This window comes from Somniosus microcephalus, chromosome 13 (genome assembly GCF_052327205.1).
Source record: "Somniosus microcephalus isolate GS21.2 chromosome 13, FLI_Smic_1.0, whole genome shotgun sequence".
Classification (NCBI taxonomy): Eukaryota; Metazoa; Chordata; class Chondrichthyes; order Squaliformes; family Somniosidae; genus Somniosus; species Somniosus microcephalus.
In genome coordinates, this window is record NC_140999.1 from 49,052,860 (window position 1) to 49,066,396 (window position 13,537).

The 13,537-nt window shown below is 41.3% G+C and overlaps 1 protein-coding gene across 2 annotated transcripts in view; it reads right to left on the reverse strand.

The window, feature by feature from the left end:
- hdgfl2 (HDGF like 2) overlaps positions 1-13,537 on the reverse strand; it is a 100,269-nt gene that overhangs the window by 32,826 nt on the left and 53,906 nt on the right. Inside the window, exons 5-9 of one of the 2 annotated variants that reach the window (XM_086004889.1) lie at positions 8,169-8,297; positions 7,569-7,640; positions 4,374-4,602; positions 3,891-3,966; positions 2,353-2,653 (exon numbers count right to left, since the gene is read on the reverse strand). In XM_086004889.1, coding sequence (XP_085861015.1) covers positions 2,353-2,653; positions 3,891-3,966; positions 4,374-4,602; positions 7,569-7,640; positions 8,169-8,297 — 807 coding nt within the window. Of the gene's footprint in view, positions 1-2,352; positions 2,654-3,890; positions 3,970-4,373; positions 4,603-7,568; positions 7,641-8,168; positions 8,298-13,537 lie in introns of both variants that reach the window. The other variant, XM_086004888.1, reaches the window with a different exon arrangement.

Below are 13,537 nucleotides of genomic sequence, written 5' to 3' on the forward strand. Positions count from 1 at the left end.
TCCAAGGAGAGGACATATAATTTGGCCAGAAAAAGCAACAAACCTGAGGATTGGGAGCAGTTTAGGATTCAGCAAAGGAGGACAAAGGGATTAATTAAGAGGGGGGAAATAGAATGAGAGTAAGCTTGCAGGGAACACAAAAACTGACTGTAAAAGCTTCTATAGATATGTGAAGAGAAGCTTCTATAGATATGTGAAGAGAAAAAGATTGGTGAAGTCAAGCGTAGGTCCCTTGCAGTCAGAATCAGGGGAATTTATAATGGGAAACAAAGAAATGGCAGACCAATTAAATACATACTTTGGTTCTGTCTTCACAAAGGGAGGACACAAATAACCTCCCAGAGATGTCGGGGAACATAGGGTCTAATGAGAGGGAGGAATTGAATGAAATCAGTATTTGTAGGGAAATTGTGTTAGGGAAATTGACAGCATTGAAGGCCAATAAATCCCCAGGGCCTGATAATGTACATCCTAGAGTACTTAAGGAAGTGGCCCTAGAAATAGTAGATGCATTGCTGGTCATCTTTCAAAATTCTATAGACTCTGGAACAGTTCCCATGGATTGGAGGATAGCTAATGTAACCCCACTATTTAAAAAAGGTGGTAGAGAGAAAACGGGGAATTATAGACCGGTAAGCCTGACATCAGTAGTGGGGAAAATGCTAGAGTCCATTATAAAAGATGTAATAGTAGAGCACTTGGAAAACAGTGACAGGATTGGACAAAGTCAACATGGATTTACAAAAGGTAAATCATGCTTGACTAACCTACTGGAATTTTTTGAGGATGTAACTGGTAGAATAGATAAGGGAGAACCAGTGGATGTGGTGTATTTGGACTTTCAGAAGGCTTTCGATAAGGTCCCGCATAAGAGATTAGCGTGTAAAGTTAAGGCACATGGGATTGGGGGCAAGGTAGTGACTTGGATAGAGAACTGGTTGGCAGACAGGAAGCAAAGAGTTGGAATAAACGGGTCTTTTTCCGAGTGGCAGGCAGTGACTAGTGGGGTACCGCAGGAATCTGTGCTAGGGCCTCAGTTATTCACATAAATGATCTAGACGAGGGAACTAGATGTAATATCTCCAAGTTTGCAGGCGACAAAGCTGGGTGGGCGTGTGTGCTGTGAGGAGGATGCAGAGAAACTCCAGTATGATTTGGACAGGTTAGGTGATTATACTGCATTTGCCATGCATCTGCCCAATGTGGATAAATGCGAGGTTGTCCACTTCGGTGGCAAAAATAGGAAGACAGATTATTATCTGAACGGCAATAGATTGGGAAAAAGGGAAGTGCAACGAGACCTGGGTGTCCTTGTGCAGCAGTCGCTGAAGGTAAGCATGCAGGTGCAGCAGGCGGTTAAGAAGGCAAATGGTATGTTGGTCTTCATAGCGAGAGGATTAGAGTACAGGAGCAAGGATGTCTTGCTGCAGTTGTACAGGGCCTTGGTGAGACCACACCTTGAGTATTGTGTGCAGTTTTGGTCGCCTTATCTGAGGAAGGATGTTCTTGCCATGGAGAGAGTGCAGCGAAGATTCACCAGACTGATACCTGGGATGGCAGGAATGACGTATGAAGAGAGATTGGGTCGATTAGGCTTATATTCGCTAGAGTTTAGAAGAATGAGAGGGGATCTCATTGAAACCTAAAATTCTAACAGGACTAGACAGACTAGATGCAGGAAGGATGTTCCCGATGGCAGGGGAGTCCAAAACCAGGGGTCACAGTCTAAGGATAAGGGGTAAGCCATTTAGGACTGAGATGAGGAGGAATTTCTTCACCCAGAGAGTGGTGAACCTGTGGAATTCTCTACCACAGAAGGCAGTTGAGGCCAATTCATTAAATATATTCAAGAAGGAGTTAGATATATTTCTTAAGGCTAAAGGGATCAAGGGATATGGGGAGAAAGCAGGGACAGAGTACTGAATTTGGATGATCAGCCATCATTAAATGACGGAACAGGCTCAAGGGGCCGAATGGCCTACTCCTGCTCCTATATTCTATGTTTCTAGAACACAGTTCAGGGGCAACCTAAATTTTAGAATCTAATTGTAGGAAAGGGATAAAAGATTAATACCCTTCGATAAATATTGCTTAATCTACAAGTTTACTGTTCCAATCATTATTACTACCCACAGTCAAATAGCCTGCCAACACTCACGGTGTCGACCAATACATTAAGAACAGCAACTTGGGCAAGTATCAGATGGCAGCTAATGCCCACAAAACCATACCCAAAAATGAGTCTGCATCTTTAGGAACACTGGCATGAAAATCTGAACGACAAAAATAAAACATTTTAAATCCAAGCAATATTAAATATATGAAGACAGTCAACTCCTTTTCCTTTTTTACCTCAGAGTCTGAATCGGAGGAGTATTTTGATTTAGCCCGAATTTTCTTGGTCTTCTTTGATGATTCTTTCTTCCTTATTTCATCTACTTCACCAATTATTTTGTCCTGTGCTTCCTCTTTCTCTTTTTCTTCTTTTCGTTTCCTCTTATCTTCCTCTTCCTCCTCCTTTTCCTTTTCCCTCAACTTCTTTAGCTCTTCCTCCTGCTGTTTCCTTCTCCTTTCCTCTATCTCTTTCTTTCGTTCCTCATCTCGTTTTTTCCAGTCGCTGATCTTGTCATCAGCATCGCTGTCACTGTCACTGCTAAAATTAAACACTAAATGTAAGGTGCATACATATTTTCATAAGGGATTTCTAAACAACTAGCACTATTGCAATGAGCCAAATGGCTCCTCGTGCTGTATTTTCTATGATTGCTTGTTATAATTACAGGTGGGGTTTTACCAATTCTTGGGATTACAAGCCGTCTTGAGGCATTTCTGATCTACATCAGAGCTCCATTCCAAATTGTTCAGTGGGCAAAGGCCTCACCTTGTGTAGTACTGACCCATACAGACTAGAAGGTCCCAGCCAGGTTTAATTATCCTTCTTGACTGAGTTAGTAGATCTTAGTGGGGGGTGGAGGTTGGAAAACCACAATTGACCTCAGTGTAAGGCATGTCACTTGGTCACGTATTAAATTCAACATTATCTATTTGTAATAATGAAAATCATCTTGGCAAGTTGGGTGCAAGTTCAAGGAACTAAATGAAGCAGTTACTACAATTATTTTACAGAAGTACTAATATGCAAACAACATGGTTAGCTTTTCTTTAAAAGGCATAAATTATTTTTTATCTACCACTCACCCAATGGCAAATTGCAAATCTTTCCTGATGGTGGTGGTGGAGGTGCTGAGGGGTGGTAATTGGGCAGGGCTGTGAAAGGAAGCGCTCTAAGTAGCTTCTCTGGTCAAAGAACCAGACTTTTGGGGCAGTAAATTAAGTCTTTTTAAAAAATATATATATTTAGAAATCCAGTTAAAAGGCCAGAACCTGTAGTGAATCAAGTAGCAGTGATTAGATGACACAGTAAAATCAAGTGGCAGTGATCAAGCTTGGGTTTTAGGAATGAACAAATTTCTGTTAGGAAAGGCCAAACTGAGCTATTAGTTCCGGAATCACAGTAAGAAAACTGATGGGAAGTTTGGAAGAATAGGCTGGATGAATTAATACCTATAACATCATGTTACTGTATAAAAGCCTGTAAATTGTATGAAAAAGGGAAGAACGAGGGAGGCAAGGACCTTTAAAGAGCAATGACTAATGCACGTTAAAACAAGTCATTTATCCTTCTTTTTTATTTACTATTCTGCTCATATCAAGGTAACCTACATTACTACAATACCCAAACTTAGTCTTTATGTAGGCAATCCTTTACAATTTCCAAAATGTAATTCCACTTACTATATTAAAATATACATCTCATTCTATGTCCAGTAACTTTGGGAATTCAGTTTGGTCTATTTGCAAAACCAAATGTTCTTGGCCATTTTACTAACCTGAGGCTGCTGGAGACAGAAGGTAACCTCTCAATCTTTGGCTTCCTCCCTCGAGGTTTAGGCGTCTTCTTTTGAGCTGCTGAACAGAAAGTGAATATGGAGGAAATCATCTCTAAAATGGGCCCATGGTTAATCTGATATTTGCAGTTTACTTGTTTGTTGTACTAAGCACTGTATTTTCACATAATAAACTGACTACACTACAGTATCTTTAAAAAGGTACAGGTATTGTAGGCATCAAAATAGCAATCTACATAATCTTTGCAAGATTTTTGTTTTGTTTAATTGATGCACCATAGGAAATATAGGTTACAAACGCTAATAATACTGTGACAGAACTCAAATTGATTCATTTAATGTTTAGTGATTTACATACTTACAATTAAACAATAATAAACTTGTTCACTAGCCAATGTTAGAACATTACCAGTGGCTAATAAAATAACAGCTGAATGCAGAAACTATTAAGCCTCGTTGTGATACCTGGTTTCCTGCCTCTGGCAGGTTTCTTTACAGAGTCATCAGAGTCAGATTCTCTCTTATAATCTTCATCGTCATCGTCTTCCTTCTCTTGTACCTGCTTCTTCTCCTCTTCCTCCTCCTCCTCATCCTCCTCCTTTTCATCCTCCTCCTTCTTCTTTTCATCCTCCACTTCCTCCTGCTCCTTCTCATCCTCCTCTTCCTCATCATCATCATCATCAGAATCATACTTCTAGAAAGGTTTACACAGAGAATAATGGATACCTAGCCTATTAATCTAGGAGGGGGGGAAAAATCACAAACTGCAACAAAGTCTGAGTGATTGATAAGTCATCCAAAAACTGGATGACAATAATTGACATTTGTATAGCACCATTAAGCAATAACATGTCCCAAGACACTTCACAGAGAGAGAGAGTTAAATGAAAGCACAATCAAAAAGATAAATTTTGAGGAGATTCTTAAAGGCAGTGAGGGAAGTAATGCAAACAGGTTTAGGAAGAGAGTTCCAAAAGATTGTGCCAAGATGGTGAAGGCTCTGCCACCAATGGTGAAACATAAGAAATAGGAGCAGGAGTAGGCCATTCGGCCCTTCCAGCCTGCTCAGCCATTCAATAAGATCACGGCTGATCTTCTACCTCAACTCCACCTTCCTGCACTATCCCCATATCCCTCGAGTCCCTTAGTATCCAAAAATAGCAATCTCTATCTTGAATATACTCAACGACTGAGCATCCACAGCTCTCGGGAAGACTTCCAAAGATTCACAACCCTTTGAGTGAAGAAATTTCTCCTCATCTCAGTCCTAACTGGCTGACCCCTAATTCTAGAAAGGGATTGATGGGAGATGCATAGGAGGCCACAGCTGAAGAATCAAAGGGAATGGGTGAGGACATAGGGCTGCATGTAGTTGCAGAGAGAGGGTAGAGCAAGGTTATGGAAGAACTTCTAAATGAGGATGAGAATTTTGAATTTGTTGCATTGGGTATAGGGAGCCAATGGAGGTCAGCAAAAATTTAGTGTGGGACAGGAAGCAAGCACAGAATTTTGAAACAGGTGAAGTTTGTGTTAGCTGGAGCTTGGATAGCCAGTGAGAAGGGGAAATGGAGAAGTCGGGGCAACAAAAGTCAGGATAAAGGATGGGATAGGAGTACAGGTAGGCAATATTGTGGAAGTAGTAAGTCTTGGTTATAGATAGGATACGGGACTGAAGCAAAGGTCAAGGTCAAAGAGGACACCAGCTTTGCATACCATATGTTCCAGCCTCTGAGTGGCAGGATGCAATTGGGGCAAGTTAACAGACTTTTTAAGTAAGAGTTGAATTATGTGTCTCTCTTTTCCTAAAGTTCTAACCTACAAAACCCAGTGAGTAAACTTTAAAATAAAAGTAACAATCAGCTAAATCATGGTTACAAATTGAACACAAAGGGTTAAAAAAAATGTTTGATTCTCCACAATCATTTGGATAGACTGCAGGTGAAGAGGAGAGGCTTAATAGAAACAAAATGAAACACAGCTTTACCATTTACTGTTTCACTATTGAGTCGCTGGCACTATCTGCAGCTACTGCACTCACACTTGCCCACATTGAACGCCAATTGCCACTCAGCAGTGGCAAGACTGGCGAGAGTTATCTACAGACCTCCTGAAAGCAGTGATGTAGTAGAAGGATGCATAAATACAGAGATCAGAGGAGAAGCATATAGCAAAGGCAAAGCAGTTATAGTGGGAGATTTAATTTTCACAGACTGGAAGATGCAAAACAGCTCAAGTCGTAAAGGCAATGAATTCCTAGAGACTATCCAGGACAGTTTTCTGAAACAATGGGGGTAGAGTTTCTGCTTTGGGACATTGCGTCAAAAATGTGCTCGTTATTGTGCTGGTTAGGGTACAGTTCAAGTTTACGATAAAATTCATTTGCATAATCACAAACGTAAGCTCTTCTATGAACCAGCACAATCGGCAGCCTAATAGAACGTAATTGTTTCTTTTTTCTTTCCATGTAATGTAATCTTAATGCAATTAAGACTGGTAACCTGATTCAGTTTTATTAATACAGCTGAAAATGGGTTTAATCACAAAAAATAAACTAATAAGTGTCCAGCAATGTTCCCCCTAATTTCTTTTTGGGTGCACAAGCCCCTTTAGAGGGGATAGACGGCCCATACGCGAAACTTAACACCAGAAAAGCCAGTCCCGGGCTGTGCAGGACCGGCAGAGAACTGCACGGCCGCGTAGCTGAGAGGATGTTGGTGTCCAGTTCTCCACACTAGTCAGTTTCTTAGTAAATTAATTTTTTTTTGATATGAAAAAAAACTTTAAAAACGGGCCTACTAGTGCCTGTGAGCCGAAGAAAATTAGTGCAATTTGAAGAGCTTTCCCAAACCAGCGCAATCAGTGGAATGTCGACCAAGGGGCAGGGCCAGTTTTGTGGGTGGGGCCTGTTTCTAAAACAAAATGAAGAAAGGACTTGCCTCACATTGATGAGCACAAAATTCACCCAAGTGTGAAACAAATGTTAAAAAAGGTGGATTGGCATTAAACATTTTTTTGGGACAAACTGAATGTGCATCTAATGAAGCCGGTTGCTGGATTTCTGAAGTGGAAAGCAGAGGAGTACATTTGTCCACCATTTATGCACCTACATACTGAAAATTGATGCACAACATTGGTGTCCTGTTCTTGAGCTTCAAATCCCACATCTTATCCATCGCCAAGACTGCTTACCTCTGCAATATTACCCTATCCCATCCTTAGCTCATTATCAACACTTTCCGTATCTCATAATTTGACGTCCACTCTGTATTCCCAAGCTCCATCCTACACAAACCTCTGCCTATACTGGTAGATATGTAGGTGGATAAATGGCAAATGAATAGATTACTTTACTTTATACTTCTGAGTAACTTCTTTATGAGGATTAGTACTTTCAATTGATGCATTATGGATAGGGAGCCAATGGAAGTCAGCAACTTGACAAAAGCAGGCCAACTGGGGGAATGAAATTCCTCATAACAGAAGACATGTGCATTTGCATTTTTCAATTGCAATTAACAGAACCCAAAAGAGAAAATGACACCTTTGGGTCATTAATTAATCAGGCATTCTTCCATCTTCCATTAAGAGAGTGCATTTATCCTGCCACACCCGGACAGTAACACAGTGCAACTCGGTCACCAAGTTGAAAGGGACGATTACCTTTTTCTTCCTTCCAGCTGCAGGGCCTCGCCGAGGTGTTCTGGAAATTACTTTCTTTTCTAGCGTGAATTCCTGAAGGACAAAATGTGAAACAAATCAATTTAATGCTGACTGCCCTGGGGATGGTCCTTGGCTACTGTGCAGCTGACATGAAGATCAACCATACTTCCATCACAATAACAGAGTAACACATTTGTAAACAAATAGTTACGTTCGTCTGTAGTTTTCTTTATTGCCCCCTTGATAATTTCGCAGGGATCACTGGATAGCAATCAAAGTGGGCAGATTCTCCCTCATTAACTCAGAAGCACGGAGCCCAGTTATAGTGATCCAAGTACTATCACAGCAGAGGTCAAATAACTCGGCACAAACCTGGGACCTTTCTGGCCTGTATAGCTTAGCTACTCACTAGATAAACTCAGTGAGTCATCGCGAGCGCCATGGAAATATGAAAATTCTACTTCCAGTTGAAAGGGGTGGAAGAGGAGAGGAAGTCTGTTAATTGATTATTTTACAAGAACTGCACGTAGGAAAAGGGTAAAATCTCATTTTTATTATTTTTCTCTTCAGAGATTCAGCATTTACTATGTTTTTACTCACTTGGTCACTATTTTTCTCAGATTCTGAAGAACTTGCTTCAGAATTCTCCTCCAGCGAGTTGGAGCCACTTTCCTCTTCCTCCTCCTCCTCTTCATCACTTGATTTACGAGCACGTTTCGGAGGTGGTTTCTAAATTTAGGGAAAAAAGGGCAAATGTCACTTTTTCCACTATCAGCATTTGTTTGCTGTTGGTTGGGGTTTATCATCTTAAAAAAAAGCAGCTTTGATGAACATGAAAATGCTACCGTGCGAGCATTTTATACAACTATTCTGAAGATGCTTTCATTGATTCTTCACTGGTAAATACATAAAGACTGCAAAGTACCACTTCTGCTGACTACAAATTTTAGCCTTTCCAATAAAATTTCATGTCTCTTAGAGATTCTCAGCTTTTTGTATGCTTGAATGATTTTGTGGTTCACAAAGTAGATTAACTGTCACAAAACAAGATGCAACAGTGTAATTTTAATATTTGAGAGAAAAACAGCCAAAGACTGCATTCTCCATGCAAGTTTGATTCCTGTTATTAATACCTATTTTGGATTCAGCATCAAGAACAATATCTAAATCCTTTTTTAAAAACAAGAATTGTTTAAAGGGCTACATTTGGCCAAACGTATACTACGAAGGTGAGGAAACAATACATTCTGGAGACCCCATACAATATATTATGTCCTAACAAACATGGAGAGGTCTGGCAAACAGATCAAGTACCAACTACCTGTCTGGCCAAGGAATGGCAACGATCATCAATGTAACATAATGAGGACAAGAGAATAGTAACTTTTATTTAAAAAAGATAACTTGATCGAAATGCAAACTGTTAAAATTGTAACTATATTTGGGAAATTCACCTCGGGATAAACTAAAACGAGACAGCAAAAACAGTAATTCAAGTGAAAAACCAGGATTAGGGTATTGTGGCTTTGTTCTAGTTAAGTCCCCATCCTTTGAATTTAGTTCCATCAATTAATAGTTGATGACTATTCCCTAGGCTGATTTTATTTTTAAAACCAGGACCAGATTGTTACAGATATCATCAGTTTTAGGAGGCAAGGGTCTTGCTTGTCCGTGGTAGCATTTTGGGTTTTAACTAAGCAGAATTTGTTAATGTATAATATTTCTTATAATGCTGAGTCAAAAGTGCTGCACTTAACATTAACCAGTAGACATGAAAGTAGGTTGGTGAACTTGGCCGTTGAAGTGTTATTTAGCTACCAAAAGTGGGACATGCAGCCATGAGACTGTTTATTTGTATAAGTTTCTACAGTTTTGAGACAATGAGGAAACCCGAGGTCAGTCAGTTACAATGACCCGGTACCGACAAACATCTTAGGCTGTCAGCAAGAATGGTCTTCATTACAACAGTGACGACAATTCAAAAAGTACTTAATTGGCTGTAAAGCACTTTGGGACATCCTGAAGTCGTGAAAGGCGCTATATAAATGCAAGTCTTTCTTTTTCTTTTATAGCTGTCTACTTTGATTTAATTCAACAGTGAAAGACATGTTGGGGGCAATTTTAACCCCCAAAAATGGGTGGGTTCGGGACGGGTGGGAAGTTAAAATGTTAAAAAAGTCAAATCTGCCCACTTCCAGTTTTAATGGAGGCGGAACGAGGGGCAGGCGATCAATCCGCTTTCAGTGGACGAATCGGTCGTTGAAATCTTTTAAGGAGGCTGCGTGCCTCCATTATAACAAAGTTTCTATTTTTAAACTGCTGTCGACTGAGTTTCCTAGGCCTCGGGAAACCAGGCAGGTAAAAGGAGGTGAGAAGAGTTGGATCCATAAGGCAAGTGCCTTTACAGCACTGTTTGTGGGCCAGGAAGAGCAGGAATGTTTCCTCCAGGCCTAAAAAGCTAACCCTATAAATTCCCATCCCCCCATCCATGTGATCTGTCCAATCCTCTGCGATCACTTCTCTTCCCGGTCAATCAGGCTGGTGGTCAGGTGGGCAACCTGGCGAAAAAAATTCAAACACGCCCTGGAGTTAAAACTTCCAGATTTCCTGACCATAACGCCTCTCCCCTACTCCGAGATCGCGCCTCGGTAAATATCAGGGCCGTTATGTTTAAGAGTGGGTCCAATTTGGAGCCCTTGGTGATAGACAGCTTGGCAGGCCAAACCCTCACTACCACTGAGCCAAGGCTGAATTTGGAAAATGGTCATCCTGGATACTTGCAACATCTCCCCTTCCAGTTTCATCTCCTCCCACAAGCACCTATACTAGCAGGGAGAATTTTTTTTAATTTTTTTTTTTAAATTTGAGAACATACACAGTTCCTTCCCTACAGTGATGTTATTCGATTTAAAATCTTGCTCTTCATACTTAAGCCAATACGTTTTAATGTTGGGTCAATAAACTTTGAGATATTTTTGAAACATTGTCATATGTTGCTCCCAACATTACCCAGTGTCGCCAACACTCAGTTGTTCTAATAATTACTGATATTGCACTATTCTTTGTGTGCAATTCATATGGATTCTATCCCCATAAGCCATGCAAATTAAGAGAATACTGGAAAGTCAGTAATTCATTATCTAAATTGTGAGGGTTGGCAACACTAACCACCATTACCAGTGACAATTAATTAGAATGATTCAAGTCACCATTAAAGCTTAGCGTACAGAATGAGTGTTATTTATCTGCACTTCACCCTCATGATATACATCTCATTGCTCTCTCTGGACACAACCCAAAAATCAGGAAAACAAAAATCTAAAATCGTATTGAGCAATTTCAAACCACAGGTCATTCATTTTCTCATGTCTTCCTCCTCCCATTTAATTTCTACTTTCCTTTCAAACTTGGTGCTCTTTTAGAAACATAGAAAAATAGGAGCAGGAGTAGGCCCTTCGAGCCTGCTCCGCCATTCAATATGATCATGGCTGATCCTCTATCTCAATACCATATTCCCGCTCTCTCCCCATACCCCTCAATGCCTTTTGTGTCTAGAAATCTATCTAGCTATCTCCTTCTTAAATATATTCAGTGACTTGGCCTCCACAGCCTTCTGTGGTCGAGAATTCCACAGGTTCACCACCCTGAGTGAAGAAATTTCTCCTCATCTCAGTCCTAAATGTTCTGCCCCGTATCCTGAGACTGTGACCCCTCGTTCTAGACCCCCCAGCCAGGGGAAACATCCTCCCTGCATCCAGTCTGTCTAGCCCTGTCAGAATTTTATACGTTTCAATGAGATCACCTCTCATTCTTCTAAACTCTAGTGAATACAGGCCTAGTCGACCCAATCTCTCCTCATACGACACAGTCCTGCCATCCCAGGAATCAGTCTGGTGAACCTTCGCTGCACTCCCTCTATGGCAAGTATATCCTTTCTTAGGTAAGGAGACCAAAACTGTACACAGTACTCCAGGTGTGGTCTCACCATAACCCTGTATAACTGTAGTAAGACATCCTTGCTCCTGTACTCAAATCCTCTTGCAATGAAGGCCAACATACCATTTGCCTTCCTAACTGCTTGCTGCACCTGCAGGTTTGCTTTCAGTGACTTCTGTACAAGAACACCCAGATCCCTTTTTTACATCAGCATTTCCCAATCTATCACCATTTAAATAATACTCTACCTTTCTGTTTTTCCTACCAAAGTGGATAACTTCATATTTATCCACGTTATACTGCATCTGCCATGTATTTGCCCACTCACTCAACTTGTCTAAATCGCCTTGAAGCCTCTTTGCATCCTCCTCACAACTCACAATCCCACCTAGTTTTGGGTCAGCAAACTTGGAAATATTACATTTGGTTCCCTCATCCAAATCATTGATATATATTGTGAATAGCTGGGGCCCAAGCACTGATCCCTGCGGTACCCCACTAGTCACCGCCTGCCACCCCGAAAAAGACCCATTTATTCCTACAATCTGTTTCCTGTCTGTTAACCAATTTTCAATCCATGCCAGTATATTACCCTCAATCCCATGTGCTTTAATTTTACACACTAACCTCTTATGTGGGACTTTAATCAAAGGCCTTCTGAAAATCCAAATACACCACATCCACTGGTTCTCCCTTATCTATTCTACCAGTTACATCCTCAAAAAACTCCAGTAGGTTTGACAAACACGATTTCCCTTTCATAAATCCATGTTGACTTTGTCTAATCCCGTTGACATTTTCTAAGTGTCCTGTTATCACATCCTTTATAATAGACTCTAGCATTTTCCCTACTACAGATGTTAGGCTAACCGGTCTGTAGTTCCTTGTTTTCTCTCTCCCTCCTTTTTTAAATAAATAGTGGGGTTACATTTGCCACCCTCCAATCTGCAGGAACTGTTCCATAACCTATAGAATTTTGGAAGATGACAACCAATGCATCCACTATTTCCATGGCTACCTCTTTTAGTACTCTGGGATGCAGATTATCAGGCCCTGGGGATTTATCAGCTTTGAGTCCCATTAATTTCTTCAGCGCTTTTTTTTACTAATACTAATTTCCTTTAATTCCTCCTTCTCACTAGACCCTTGGTTCCCTAGCATTTCTTTTAACTCCCCTTTTCACCTTTCTAGTGCCCTTTCACAGCTCAACTGAGATAAACATTATCAAACACAACTTCAGGTTCCACATGTACGCCGACGACACCCAGCTCTACCTTCCCACCACCTCTCTCGGCCCCGCCACTGCCTTTGATTTGTCATGCTGCTTGTCCGACATTCAGTACTGGGTGAGCAGAAATTTCCTCCAACTAAATATTGAGAAGCCATGTCTTCGGTCCCCACCACAAACTCCATTCTTTAGCCACCGACTCCATCCCTCTGCCTGTCTAAGGCTGGACCAGACCATTTGCAACCTTGCCGTCCTATTTGACCCCCAAGATGAGCTTCCGACCCCATATCCTCTCCATCACCAGGACCACCTACTTCCACCTCTGTGACATCGCCCATCTCCGCCCTTGCCTCATCCGCTGCTGAAACCCTCATCCATTCCTTTGTTACCTCTAGACTTGACTATTCCTGGCAGGCCTCCCATCGTCAACCTTCCATAAACTTGAGCTTATCCTAAACTCGACTGCCCGTATCCTAAATCGCATCAAGTCCCATTCACCCATCACCCCTGCGATTGCTGACCTACATTGGCTCACAGTCCAGTAATGCCTCAGTTTTAAAATTCTCAACTTAGTTTTCAAATCCCTCCATGGCCTAGTCTCTCCACATCTCTGTAACCTCCTCCAGCCCTACAACCCGCAAAGAGATCTCCACTCCTCCAATTCTGGAGCATTCCCAATTTTAATTGCTCCACCATTGGTGGCTGTGCCTTCAGCTGCCTAGGCTCCAAGCTCTGGATTCCCTCCTTAAATCTCTCCGCCTCTTTACCTCTCTCTCCTACTTTAAGCTGCTCCTTAAAACCTACC